The 15,244-nt window shown below is 33.6% G+C and overlaps 2 protein-coding genes and 1 long non-coding RNA gene across 3 annotated transcripts; 1 reads left to right on the top strand and 2 right to left on the bottom strand.

Annotated features, from left to right (window-relative positions):
• The first annotated feature begins 3,503 nt into the window (after positions 1-3,503).
• On the top strand, positions 3,504-4,173 carry LOC111810825. The gene has a single exon (XM_023697631.1). It carries the CDS (start codon positions 3,618-3,620, stop codon positions 3,945-3,947), a length of 330 nt encoding a protein of 109 aa, XP_023553399.1. The 5' UTR covers positions 3,504-3,617; the 3' UTR covers positions 3,948-4,173.
• Positions 4,032-5,595, bottom strand: LOC111810823 (circumsporozoite protein-like). The gene has a single exon (XM_023697629.1). The coding sequence runs from the start codon at positions 4,725-4,727 to the stop codon at positions 4,293-4,295; it is 435 nt and encodes a 144-aa protein (XP_023553397.1). The 5' UTR covers positions 4,728-5,595; the 3' UTR covers positions 4,032-4,292.
• Positions 5,596-12,010: 6,415 nt separating this feature from the next.
• On the bottom strand, positions 12,011-12,651 carry LOC111810841. The gene is made up of 2 exons (XR_002817456.1): positions 12,359-12,651; positions 12,011-12,276 (listed from the first exon to the last, which is right to left on the bottom strand). It is a non-coding gene; the product is annotated as an uncharacterized LOC111810841 (long non-coding RNA).
• Positions 12,652-15,244: the final 2,593 nt, after the last annotated feature.

The raw sequence follows: 15,244 nt of genomic DNA, 5'->3' as shown, positions 1-15,244 counted from the left end.
TATATATATATATATATATATATATATATATATATATATATATATATATTAACGAGTTGAAATATGTTTAAATTGTCAACCGTGTATATATATATATATATATATATATATATTTATTTATTTATTGACGAATTAAAATATGTTCAAATTGGTCAAATATGTTTGGTTGACATCTATTGTATTTATTGTTTCTTTGAGAAAAATCCTATATTTGCTTAAATTATTTACAAAAACATTTATTTGTTTGGATCAATTTGAACATAACTCAAATGATTAAAGTACATCTTCTGAAGAAATGAAGAGTTTAAATTATGTTGAGCTCGAACAAAAATAGCGGTGGTGTTGGGGGCATTTTGGGCCTCAAAGGCAATGTTGGACTCTCAAATAAGCTACAAGTTTGAGGCTAAGAGCTAAAAACTAAAGCCCAGCCCATCACAATGATTGTGAAGTGGAAAACGTTTGAACACTCGTGTGGATCCAGGTGTTTCTTGGCTCGTTAGTCTTCTCTTCCATGGCGTTGTAATACCTTATCTACTTACAAAAACATGAGATTTTCCGACGTTATCATTTTTCTTAAACCCATCCTTGTCGGTGTTGTTATTACACATTCTGAAACCATACTAAACTCGTTGATCTCGCCCTCATCTTCCCAGAACAACGGTCGTATTAATCCTCTACATGTTTGCTCGTCTATCGTTTGCTAGATCTAAGATCTCTATTTCACCGACGTTTATATCCAACAAGACAAAACCGTTCGTCTTCCATCCTTTTTCCTCGACATTTCGTGTTTCCTTTTCTTACAAGTGAGGTCTAAGGGTTTGTTGAAGTATAGAACTTCAGGTATGGTCATGGGTTCATTGGAAGCACGAGTTTTGATATATGTTAAAGCACAGCAATATAAAATCTGGGCAGGGACAAAAACAAAAAATATAATCGTTGTTCCCCGTCTCGTTTAGCTAATGAGCAGAAAAAATTTCCGCTCTCCTTCTCCTATTCCCGGTTTAAATGAAGATTTCGTGCCTTATTCAAATGTCTCTATAAACATACAAAATTTCCCTCCCTCTCACATATTCCTCGTTTAAGCGAGGATTTCGTGCCTTATTCAGACGTCTATATTAAACGTATAATATCATACCTATAAAAATACACGAACAAAAACACAAAAAAGAACGGAACAAAACAAGATTCTTAAACTTCATGTTCAACATCAAAACAAACACATCAAGGTTCCTAAAAAAAGACAACAAACAAACAAAAACAAAGCACATCAAATGCACACAACTTTCCTTTTTCCTCCTCCTCCTTCCATTTTAGGCCTAAAACCTTTCCCTACAAGAAAAATGCTTCATTACCACGTAACTATAATGTCATAAATAATAATAGAAATATTACTAAAAAAATTTAGATATCGATAAAGATTTGTCACTCATGTGTCGCCGTAAATCAAATATGATAAAACTGTTTTTCTTCTTACTAATACCGCTTATTTTGTTCTTAAAAGACGGGTTTGTATATTCTATCGCTAAATATTAATAGTAATGAAATTAAAATATTCTGTTACTAAAACGTTAATTGAACTTCGAGTTTGATATGAACGATGATATGAACCAATAGACATCAATCATACCACATATTTCAATAAAAATGCGAAGAAAATGCTGTTGAAATTATCAAAAGATTTTTCAATTCATGCCACATTGAACAAGAATGAAGTAAGAATGTTATTTGAAGAATATTTTTAGTTATTTAGGTCACTGTAAGAATGTTAGAACTCTTGGAATGTCTTTCATGGTTTAATTTTGAGACTATATAAAGCCATGTATGTTGTATTTGCAAGTAACTTGAAAAAATGTAGTAAAAGAAACATTTGTGTTTTCCTTTAGCCAATGACTAAGTTTCTTTCCAATTCTATGTAGTTTAGATTGCATGTAGAATCATTCAAGCTCGACAAAATCAATTTTGATTATGGAGTGATTCGAATCTCAAACAAATGTTCTTGCCTTCAGATATTCAATCAACAAGATAATCTGAATCTTACTCCATTTGTAGTGATTTCCATATCAGAGTTACTTCACCAGATATTAAGTGAACTATTTCTAATATTGAGATTAAAGAAGATCGACTCGAGCCCCAAAACTAAGTTACATACAAGTGTTCGATCTCAAAATAATTAATTAAGCTTTTAAATCACTCTATTTAAAATTTAAAAAAAAATATAGGCAAAACAATTTGGCCGGTGACGTGGGCCTGATTATTACTCGTCCAATCCATATATGACAAGTGTATATCTGCAGAGACGACACGTGGCGAACTTTTGTCCTTTTCTTTGAAAAAATAATTATAATATTAAATTGAATGATTTTTTATTTTCGTAAAAATATTATTTCTAAAACAATAATATTTTGCAGGATTTTTTTTTTTTTTTTTTTTTANTTAATATTAGTAGAAAAAATTATTGAAGTCTCGTTTTTATGAAAATGTCGATAAATTCTTTTAAAAAATATTAAAAAATATAAAAATTAATAAAAAAAACGCGCTAAAATATTTATTATTAATGTGAGACCAAACTTTGGAGAGAGAGAAAATGAAGAGGAAGTCTAGAAATTTCTCCATACATGCAACAGTGAATTGAAGTCGGTCTAGAATTTGGGATTAATTAAGTTCAAATAAATGAAAATTTTACGAGTATTTTCTCAAATTAATTAAATTAAATGGAATGGACCTAAATCTATTATTAATTTTAGAATATAATCTTTTATTTAATTTTATAATTATATATTTTTCCACCCTTTAAAAAAAAAAACTATTTTAAGTGGCAAAAATTAATGTTTGAAAATAAATAAATGATTTTTTAGTGACTAATTTTTTTTTTTTAAAAAAAAAAACAAAATTTTGAATAAATGAGTCGAACAATTTGAATCCACCCAACCCGAAAAATTCAATAATTGAATTTGGTCTAAAAAATATCTTTGTTGGATAATGAAAGTACCACGTCCGCTAATTTAGGGAATGATCAAAGAATAGTCTCTCTACGTGTGCTAGGACTTTTGGGGAAGCCGAGAGCAGACTCATCAGAGTTTATACTAAAAGTGGACAATATCATATTATTGTGTGGAGAGTCGTGTTCATCTAACAATCGATCCTAGTCGTGTCAACTTAACTACGAACACCCTCACCTTAACAAATACGCTAATTTACGAAACAACGAATCCGATGTTGTTGAAATTTAAAATGGTTTAATGGCAATATTAATATATATATATTTTTTTTGGAAGATTCATGAAACATTTGGGTGGCATAATGAGGGTTGAAACCAGAAATAAATATGTGTGTATATCAATGGGCCGATGGGATAGTTTCATAAGGTAGCACAAAACAATGGGCTAACGTGGCTTCTCCAATACCCACTCCAAGAAACTTCTAGCACCAAATGGCATTTAACCCACTCAATTGGTAACGATTGTTTGCCTTTTTCCGCAAGAAAATTCCATGAATTCCCATCAATCCAACGCCCTATATATATACTTGGAATTGCTCTGTTTTCTGCACCGCCAAGCCAGGTGAAACAAGAACAAAGAACAACAAAAACCTTTCATCTCCTTATTCTTCCCTCGAAAATGGGGTTGAAGTGGATTCTGAATTCCGCTTTTACTCAAGTTCTAGGGCTTACAGAGAAGCAACAACACAATCGGAACGAGGCGCGAGAAGGAATCAAGAACGTGGAGCAAGTGAAGGAGTCGGAAAATTGTTTTTATGGAGGTTTGAATTTTGAAAGTGGGTTTCAAATGCCTCTCCATTATCCCAGGTACACGAAGGCGGATTATGAGAGAATGGAAGAAGGTAAATTGGATTTGCTTCTGAAACAATATGGACTCCGTTTTGAAGGTACCCTTGAGGAGAAAAGGGCATTCGCTATTGGCACGTTCTTGTGGCCTGATCAACTTTGAGTTTGCCCACCAGGTGTTTGATGAAAGTCCCCAATGAAAAAAATAGCTAACTTTTGATGTTGGATGTTTGTATAGCTACTTTATGGATGTGATGTTAGTTTAAGATGCAGAGATATTAGTAGCTGTGTCTTTGTTTGGCTGTATGTACTGATCTTGGTGGGATTTTGGTGCATCTTGTAAAAAACTAGTTACATATAATGGTATATTAATCACCCTTTTCTACTGAGTCCATGATTTTTCTTTGCAAAACAAGTATAATCTAGTAAAAGAAACAGGGAGAATTTGGTGTGTTCTTCAAGAAAACAAGGAAGTGAAGCTATGAATGTAGTGTCCATTCATACTCTCTCACATAATTGTACAACATCTCTGATTGTTGTTATTATCTTGGCTGGGTTCCTCAGGGGCTGGATTACCAGGTGGCCCGCCCGGCCCTATCATTGACCATGGGACAGGCTGCGGCTGTGGCTGTGGCTGTGGCTGTGGCTGTGGCTGTGGCTGTGGCTGTGGCTGTGGCAGCATGAACTGCCAAGGGTATGGCTGCGGCGGAAGCGGTGGTTGGTGGGGGTAAGCTGTGTCAAACCAGCGAGATTGTTCTTGGGAATTCTGGTAAGGATGATGAATGGGATCATCTCCATAAGGGTAATATCTTCTATCTCCAGCTTCACCGTCAAATCTTATACTTTTAACCTCTGCATGTTTGCCTGACTTTTCAATCACTTTCAGGAATGTTCTTGGATTCACTCTTCCACAGATTCTGACTGACCCATCATCTGAATCCATTGTGATGGTGTAAATACCTGGGAATCAAAAACAATGAAGAACAATGAAGAACAATGAAGAACAATGAAGAACATGAAGAACAATGAGGTAAAGAGAGAAACCATAGATGTTCTGTAGAATCTCTTGGACTTTTGCTGTGCATGCTTCACATTGAACACTTGCACTAAGAACACAACTCTGCAACAAAGTGAAAATGTTTAGGTTTAGAAGAACATGAAAAGCAAAGAAAAGGGTGTCGGTTTATGGAGTGAACCATTTCTGCTATGGAATGATCCATTGAAGCTGATCAATGGAGATTGTTGAAGGGTTATGGGGAATAAAGAGAGGGCTGTGTACTCTGTTTATCTTCCTTAAGTTGACCTTTAGCTTCAATTTGTCCTGATTTTTTTCTCTTTCAAATATTCTCATTTGGAAACTCAAATAGAAAGATTCCGTGATTGATTGATTATGTAATTATTAGAGATGTCAGATCAGATGGGATTTTTTTCTCATTTTCTTCCGTTTTGATAAAAAAAACCATTTTGTAGGAGTATCAAATTTCACTCTCAACCATGTCATGAAATGTGTTAGTCACAGGGTCAGTTCGTCGTAGATAGCAATAGTTGAGTGACGGTTCGAGAAAACTTACACTACAGAGTTATAAGATCGAGTTAAGTTAGAGTAGTATCACATCTCTCGATTGAGATGGATATATATTTATACATTTTTGCACTATCCTATGATCATTATCATTAGGTAGCATGACAACATGACTTTGAGTTAGGGTAGTAAATGTTAGACGAACGCGACTCTTTGTAATGGTATGATATTGTCCACTTTGAGCATAAGTTCTCATGGTCTTGCTTTGGGCTTCCCCAAAAGGCCTGATACCAATAGAGAGTATTTTTTGTTTATAAACCCATGATCATTCCTTAAATTATCGAAGTGGGACTTTTATCATCCTTTCATCATCTAATAAGTCATGCCCATTGCATGTTCAAAGACCGATCTTCCTTGATTTAGCTCTCAAAGACCTCACCAGAGATGTAATAGTCCAAGCCTACTGCTAGTAGATACTGTCCACTTTAGTCCGTTACATATCGTCGTTAGCCTTACAGTTTTTAAAATGTGTCTGACGTAAAGAGGATCTAGCCTTACTCCGATAAGAGCCATTCACCTTTTGTAACAACCCAAGCATACCGCTAATAGTATTGTCCGATTTGGTCTGTTACATATCGACTTCAGTCTCACGGTTTCAAAAACACGTATGCTAGGGAGAGGTTTTCACGCTCTTATAAGTAACGTTTTGTTCTCCTCTTCAATTGACGTGGGATCTCACAATCCACCTCTCTTGGGGGCCAACGTCCTTGCTGACGCATCGGCCGATGTTTAGCTCTAATACCATTTGTAACAGTCTAAACCCATCGTTAGCAAATATTGTTCGTTTTAGACTGTTATGTATTGCCGTCAGGCTTACGATTTTAAAACGTGTCTACTAGGGAGAGGTTCCACGTTCCTATTAGGAAAGTTTCGTTCTTTTCTCCATGTGAGATCTTATAAGAGAATTTGTTGTTTTCTGACGTGGATGGAGGGCTCCTAGCCTAAATTACTACTAGACCCGCTTTGGTTTGGAACTTTGGAGATGTATCAATCAAAACTAAAACTAATAAGTCTATCAATTAAACTCTAAGCTCGTACAAATGAAGCAATTTATGTTGTTTGTTAATGATTTATAGCTATTTTCAGTCGTTTCCTCAAAATTATATAAATAAAATTATTTTCTCCAAATGTTTTAAATTGATATAATTATTAAAAAAAAAAAAAAAAACCCTATTTTCTTAAATTTCTCCCTTACATTTAGGCGAAATTAAAGAAATAATCTTAATAATATAATAACAGATAATAAATGCAACATTATTATAGCCCCATGATAATATTCTTCTTATCATCTAATTATATGCCTTTTCGTACATAAACTTTTTTTTTTTAATAATAATTATTATTAATTTTATCTTGTACTTAAAAAATAAGATATTTAGGGTTAAATTTGAACATTTTTTATAACTTGAATTTCAATACCATTAAACCTGACAATTTTCTTTATTTAATTTAATTTTAGAATATTAAAATAATCAAAACTTTAATTTATGAAAATATAAAGTTAAAATTTGAATTTATAATTATATTATGAAATTTGTATCGAATTTTATAAGATTATTTATAGTTAAAATTGTTGGAGTTGGTGGACGATGAAAGTCCCTCGCTAATTTAGGGAATGATCATACGTTTATAATCAAATAATACTCTCTCTATTCGAGTGAGGCCTTTTGAGGAAGCTTAAAGCAAAACATGAGAGCTTATACTCAAAGTGGACAATATCATACAATTGTGAAGAGTCGTGTTCATCTAGCATGGTATCAGAGTCATGTCTTAAACTTAGTCGTGTCAATAGATTGGACTCCAAAAGAAAAGGAGTCGAGCCTCCTCGAAGACGGGAGGTGGAGGTGTTAGTGTAGGTGGATGATGAACGTCCCACCCTCTCTCCATTGGAGCGAGACTTTTTGGGAAGCCGAAAGTAAAACCATGAGTTGTGGAGAGTCGTGTTCATCTAAAAAAAATCTAAAAAAAAATGAGCGATTGAAATTGAAAATTTTGGGTACAAAATTCAAACATTTTATTTTTTATTTTATTATTTTTGTTTTTGCAAAATTAAATATCTACATATTTTATTAACGGTGCATTAAATAATGAATGGTTTTTGGACCCCACAAAAACCCCAACATAATAACCTCCAAAAGAACATTAAATTATAAAACACTCATAAATTTCTTTTTAAATTCTTTATAAAATACAATATTTATTTATAAATGCTTTACAATCAACCTATCAGTAGCGAACACGTGTTTTAGTTTTTAAAAATAAATTAAAAAAAAAAAAAAAAAAAAATAAAATTTCCCCTTTCACTCNAAATAAATTAAAAAAAAAAAAAAAAAACAGATAAAATTTCCCCTTTCACTCTCCCACTCGATTCAGTCGATCTTAGCCAAAAAGAAATTTCCAGATTCAAGCTCAAATTCATGAGATCAACAACTGAAATTCATAAGCAGCAGAAACAAGAAACACATAGCGATTTCATCTACACACTACCAGTAATCGATCCAAAGAAAGGGGAAAAAAACAGTAGAAATGAGAAGCATGTTGATGACATTCAGATCGGCGTGAAATAGGGCGGAATCGAGTAGAAAAGCGGTAGAGTAATGACCGTGTGATTAATCGGCGTCGAGGTGGTGGTCGGGGTGGCCGGCGACATAGTTGAGGAGGCCTTCGGCGGCTTTATCGGGCAGAGGAAGGGAGGTGTTGGTGAAGAGGAGGACGGCGAGGAGGAAGAGGGCGGTGGAGAGGAGGAGAGGCCAGAAGAAGGCGAGGAGGGAGAGGAATTTGGGGGCGAGGAGGAGGAGGGAGAAGAGAATTAGGGATAGGATTAGGGCTGCTACAATGTGGAATCTGAACTTCGCTACTTTCCTGGGAATCTCCATGGATCAAAATCAATGAACACGATGAACACGATGAACACCAACTCGATTTTTGCTTCTAATTCCGTTTTTTCTGATTCCCGATCAATTCTCTTTGTCTCTCTGCACCGATTCTCTGAACCTCACCCTCAAATCGCGTTTTCTTCTGTCTTCTTTGAAATGGGAGAAAAATGGGTATCTCTCTCTCTTTTTCTTTAGTCCTTTATAAACTCATAATTTACAACAACACCCCTTTTCTTTCCACTCCCCACTTTGGTCTATAATTATGTCTATTTGGTTTTTGAACTTAGTCTGGTCTAGGGACAAGTCGGATGTGTCGCAGATCATTAAACATACATACACGCACAGGCAGCGTGTGTGATTGAACAAGTTTGAATTCCGCATAAACGATGTTCGATTGGTGAAGACAAACCTCACCTAATGTCAGACGAAGCCATAAAGCGGGGCGAAAAATATATACATGGGGCTTAATTCCCATTCAAGCTGATCGTGAGCGTGTCAAAATCACAATGTTACGTAGTAAAAAATGTAGGACCGTGACAAACTTAACTTAGGAACTGAGTTCACACTAAACCAATATTATAAAATCTTAATTTTTATAAATTTAATTTCGATTTTTTTAAAAAATAATTTACCGATCTACTAAATATAAATTTAAAAGTGTAAAATTATATTATATAAAATTTTAAATTTATAAAGTTGATCAGCTGTTTGCCTGCTGTTATGTAGCGACAGAAGTTTTGAGAATTTAAGAGAAGTCATCGTGATAAGTGTCTGTAAGTGCATGCAATAGTAGCTGAGGCATCCTAACAGACCTGTAGATTTGAACCTTATTCCTACAAAGACCAGATCAATTCGATTAGGCACTAGCCATTTATTTTCATTGTTCAATTGACAACACGAAAAAACCATTGTTCAACTCTTTGACAACTCTTCGCCCCTTCCCCTCTCCCTATCGGTCTCGTGGCTTCGCCCCTCGTAAACTCGGGTTTCACCTTTACAGTCGGGAGAGTGAGTAAATCAAAGAAAGAAGTCAGAAGACAGACAGAGTTTACAGTGAATAAATAGGAAAAGAAGGAGAAGCTCAATCACCGAGTAAATGAATGAAATCCCAATTGAAAGACTGAAGCAAGACAAGATTCTTTCTTGTGTCCCTCATTGAACAAGGTAAGTAAAGCGGCTGGCGGTATGATAATCACCTAAACCTGAACCTTTACCGTCTTTGAAAGAAGGGAGACGACTTATGAATGAGAGTGAACGAGAAGGAAAGACGAAATGAAAAAACCAAAAAAAACTCTACTCTCCCTCCGAACAAATTAGGGATATATTCAATATTTTAGGATAATCTAAAGTTTAAAAGATCTGGATTTTTTTTTTAATGTTATGAATTTATTAGACATATAATTAAATATTTATATAATTTATTAAATATTTTTAAAATTCAATATAAAAAATGAATTATGTAAATATTTTTTAAGATTTTTTTTTTTTAAAAACTGAAGAATAAGGACCATTCTTCCACGGTGCATGATTAAAAAGAATATTAAAAAGTTTTACGCTACAAGGGATCCTTCAATATTCTTTTCTTTTTTTTTTTTTTTTTTTTTTTTTTNTTTTCCTTAAAATTATCATGGAAGATTTTTCATTAAAACAAAAATGAATAAATAAATAAATAAAATTATGACGCGTGAGTAAAGATAATATACATGGATAAACCCGAGACCACGTCTAAATGAGATTGATCCTAAAAATTGAAAGTTACTATTTATGACAATAACCCAGATGTGACCTAGTAGACCTCTAGCTCATGCACCAACCCGCTAGTGACCCACACGTCGACCCAAGCTATGACCCCACTTCCCTCGCGCCTCTCTCTCACGTGCAGTGCATGTGCCCGAGCCGCCTCTAATTGTTGGATGTCATCTTACCATTTTAGCCGTTCTTGAGTCATTTTTGACATATTTAAGAGTGTTTAAGGCTAGTATGCCTGATGCTTAGCAATTTTAAGCATTTTGGTTTGATGAGTTAATGTCATTAGGGAATTAGTTTTAAAAAATTGTCCGGTTACGAACTTGTAGCACTCCATAGGTAGAGTTGAATTTCAAGGAGCAAGATCAAGCTAACACCAATGATATTTAAGCGATTCTGACTTAGGTCAACCAAGTAAGTAAACTAATTATTAGAGCACTTTCGAGTTTGGTTGGATGACTTGAGTGATGTATGAATGACACATACTCTATGACCAATTTATGTGTCATTTTCTGATGTTATTATGCATGTACTTTCGGTATGTAATGCCATGTATGTTATGGTACCATGTTCAGTTATGCTTATGAAACATCGTTGAACCATGTATGATAACCGCGAAAGAAATGTCATGTATGATGTGCATCGTAACCATGTATGAAGATTTGAAACTATGAGACATCATGCATATTAGATGTCACGAACATTAGATAATTTCTCAATATGTTTGGTACAAACACGTACTCCATGATATAATACACGCTCCATTCTTTCTATTAGTTTTCGACAAGGTGAGCGTGTAAATAATATAAGGTAATAATTTATTATTATTATTATATATATATATATATATTTTGTACTATGCTTGTAATTATGTAATATTAAAGTCAACCTAAATAGTATCTCCAATTTACCAAGAGGCGTTAAATTACTATTTTAATTTTATTTTTTTTTTAAGATTTATTTTGTTTTTTTTTTTTATCGCTATAAGTTTTCTCTTATGAAAATATGAAAAATCATATTTATGATATACATTTTTTAAATACGAATACTTTTTAAACGTGTTACTAATAATAAGGATATTTTTTAAAAAAAATTTAAAAAAAAGTTTAAATTTTTTTTAAAAGTATTAAGAATATTAATAAAAATTTTGAAAATTTAAGGGTATTTAGGAAACACCATAATTTTAAAATTGATTTGAAAGTTTTAAAATATTTTAGAAAAAAAATTATTAATGGTATTTTTGAATTTTTTCGAAAATACTCTTAAATTTTATTATTCTAAAACTAAATCATTATTATTATTACTTAACTTTTAATTTATTATTATTATTATTTAGTTTAAGGTACATAAACCCTATTTCCAAATTGGAATATTGGAAAATAATTATTTATAACTTTTAATTTAAAAATGTTTTTGAGGATTTAGTATTAAATTTTATTATTATATTACTTGAAGTACCATATATGTAATTATTATGTCTGACATTTTAAGCTGAAATTTCTATATGCCGAGAAAATACTCTTAAATTTTTAAATATTTTTATAAGTTTAAAAATATCCTTTAACTTAAAAAAAAATAAATCATAAATACACTTATAATTAGTATTATACAGATGTAATGGTTAATATTTTATTTAAAAAATATTCCTTAATTTCAAAAGGGTTTCAAAAATAACTTTTAATTATAAAAAATTTCAGTAATACCTAAAACTTTTTTGAAATCTTAAAAAAAAAAAAAAACTATTAATATTCATGTTTAAAAAATATTTATGAATTTTTTAAAAATTATTAATATAAATATTTAAAGAAAGGAACTATATTAATATTTTAAAAAATATTTATGACTTTTTAAAAAATAAAATACTTCTATGAAGGGTTTAATGAAGGGTAGATAAACGATTTCTGTCTGATTTTAAAAGGATTAAAAAAATATAAACAATTAAAGTTGAATATATATATATATATATTTGAAAAAAAAAATGAATTTGTTTTTTCTTTTAAATAACAAATAAAACAAAAATGATTTCCGAAAGAATCGATCAAATTCAGCCCTAATTTCCCGGCCACGAATCGCCGTAATCGATTTCGATGCAAATCAGGAAGGTTCATCTAAATATAGCTTTGCAATTCAAGATCAAAGCACCATAGAAACGTACCTTCCACCGAAAATTGCTGGGATTTGCACCTATAAATCACATTCATTCCATCTCCATTTCATCAGGCAGCAATTTCCAAAGCGAAGGCGTTTCTCGGTGTTTCTCGGTGTTTCTCGGTGATCCTTCTCGAGTTCTTCACCGGATACCGCCACACAAATCCATAACCGAAAACAAAAAACAAATCGCAAAATCGCAATGGAGATGAAGAAGATCACCTGCGCCGTCCTCTTCGCTGCCGCAACCGTCACCGCCGCCGTGGCTCAGAACGAGGCGTCGGCTCCTGCACCTGGACCAACCAGCGCCGCCACTGTCGGCCTTCCAGCAATCGGCTCTCTCATCGGCGCTTCGTTGCTCTCCGTCGCTGCCTACTACTTGCAATGATGGATGGGATGATGTGCAAAACAAAGAGTTTATATAACGATGGTGACAACGGTTTAATAGATCTCTAAATTTTATTTTGTTCAACACCGTCTATATCAATTCTTATTGAGACATAAATGAAGAGCTATTTTTTTATTTTTTTTTATTTGAAGCATATCCCGTTACGAGATTATATATTTATAATGCAAACATAAAGATAAAGACTAATCAATTTAAGTATAGTTCAACTGATTCAGCTTTTGACTAAAGAATTCTTAAAAACATTTTCAACCTAAATTCTAGAAGATTTAATATTTGTGTTTGCTTTACACCCAAATTTGTAGTGTAAGATATGTTATCGAGATTACACCCAAATTTGTAGTGTAAGATATGTTATTGAGATTTAATATTTGTGTATGCTTGACCCCCATATTGACTATCATGAGGTCTTTTCTTGTAGCTGGTCCATTCATAAGTTTTTCCTCGATTTAGCTTTCCATGAATTGCTGAAAATTTTGAAAAATAACGCATCTCCCGAATATCCAATTGATTAATTAATTTTACTACTTGAAATTCAACGGATCCTCCATTTTCTTTTTTTTTCCTTAGGTAGGTCCCTTTCTATGATCATCGACACGATCAAGTTGGTAAGGATTCAAGTATCCCTTTCTATTCATTTTTATGATCATAGAGGGACCCCCTTAACGGACTATTCTACAAAGCCCAAATTTCAACTTAACAACTCGGACATACAAAGCCCAGATTTCCACTCGGACATACAAAGCCCTCCACTCGGCCATGCAAAGCCCAGATTTTAAGTCTGTTTCCTTAACATATACAAAGTCCGTTTGATTGAGCCAAACATCAAACTTGTGCGGGCGAAGCCCAACAGATTTCAAGTGTGTCTCCTTAACCACTCGGACATATTGACCTCAGCTCTCGTGGTACCTGAAAAAAAAAGGGAGAAAGGGGTGTCGCCTTAACCACTCGGACATATTGACCTCAGCTCTCGTGGTACCTGAAAAAAAAGGGGTGAAAAAAAAAAAAAAGGGACGGGACTCGAAAATCGGGTCGTGACAGATTGGTTGTAGGGAATTTTTGAACTCAATAGATAGATTCGAATAAAAATTGAATTATTTTAAAATTTATTGAATTGTGGGTTTGATCGAGCTAAAATANCGCAAAATCGCAATGGAGATGAAGAAGATCACCTGCGCCGTCCTCTTCGCTGCCGCAACCGTCACCGCCGCCGTGGCTCAGAACGAGGCGTCGGCTCCTGCACCTGGACCAACCAGCGCCGCCACTGTCGGCCTTCCAGCAATCGGCTCTCTCATCGGCGCTTCGTTGCTCTCCGTCGCTGCCTACTACTTGCAATGATGGATGGGATGATGTGCAAAACAAAGAGTTTATATAACGATGGTGACAACGGTTTAATAGATCTCTAAATTTTATTTTGTTCAACACCGTCTATATCAATTCTTATTGAGACATAAATGAAGAGCTATTTTTTTATTTTTTTTTATTTGAAGCATATCCCGTTACGAGATTATATATTTATAATGCAAACATAAAGATAAAGACTAATCAATTTAAGTATAGTTCAACTGATTCAGCTTTTGACTAAAGAATTCTTAAAAACATTTTCAACCTAAATTCTAGAAGATTTAATATTTGTGTTTGCTTTACACCCAAATTTGTAGTGTAAGATATGTTATCGAGATTACACCCAAATTTGTAGTGTAAGATATGTTATTGAGATTTAATATTTGTGTATGCTTGACCCCCATATTGACTATCATGAGGTCTTTTCTTGTAGCTGGTCCATTCATAAGTTTTTCCTCGATTTAGCTTTCCATGAATTGCTGAAAATTTTGAAAAATAACGCATCTCCCGAATATCCAATTGATTAATTAATTTTACTACTTGAAATTCAACGGATCCTCCATTTTCTTTTTTTTTCCTTAGGTAGGTCCCTTTCTATGATCATCGACACGATCAAGTTGGTAAGGATTCAAGTATCCCTTTCTATTCATTTTTATGATCATAGAGGGACCCCCTTAACGGACTATTCTACAAAGCCCAAATTTCAACTTAACAACTCGGACATACAAAGCCCAGATTTCCACTCGGACATACAAAGCCCTCCACTCGGCCATGCAAAGCCCAGATTTTAAGTCTGTTTCCTTAACATATACAAAGTCCGTTTGATTGAGCCAAACATCAAACTTGTGCGGGCGAAGCCCAACAGATTTCAAGTGTGTCTCCTTAACCACTCGGACATATTGACCTCAGCTCTCGTGGTACCTGAAAAAAAAAGGGAGAAAGGGGTGTCGCCTTAACCACTCGGACATATTGACCTCAGCTCTCGTGGTACCTGAAAAAAAAGGGGAGAAAGGGGTGTCGAAAAAAAAAAAAAGGGACGGGACTCGAAAATCGGGTCGTGACAGATTGGTTGTAGGGAATTTTTGAACTCAATAGATAGATTCGAATAAAAATTGAATTATTTTAAAATTTATTGAATTGTGGGTTTGATCGAGCTAAAATAAATCAAACGTCGACAACAGGGTTCGAACCTACGCGGAGAAGCCCACCAAATTTCAAGTTTGTCTCCTTAACCACTTACATATCAACCTCGATGTTATAGGGAATTTTTGAAGTCAATAGATAGATTCGAATAAAAGTTGAATTGTTTTAAAATTTATTGAATTGTGAATTTGGTTGAGCTAAAATAAATCCAGATT

This window comes from Cucurbita pepo, chromosome LG14 (genome assembly GCF_002806865.2).
Source record: "Cucurbita pepo subsp. pepo cultivar mu-cu-16 chromosome LG14, ASM280686v2, whole genome shotgun sequence".
NCBI classification, from domain to species: Eukaryota; Viridiplantae; Streptophyta; class Magnoliopsida; order Cucurbitales; family Cucurbitaceae; genus Cucurbita; species Cucurbita pepo.
Note: the sequence above shows the minus strand (reverse complement) of the source record. Positions and strands in the feature narration are given on the sequence as shown.

What these genes read in the sequence shown, in the direction of transcription:
- LOC111810825 (XM_023697631.1), top strand. Translation starts at nt 3,618, where the DNA reads ATGGGGTTGAAGTGGATTCTGAATTCCGCTTTTACTCAAGTTCTAGGG.
- LOC111810823 (XM_023697629.1), bottom strand. Translation starts at nt 4,727, where the DNA reads ATGGATTCAGATGATGGGTCAGTCAGAATCTGTGGAAGAGTGAATCCA.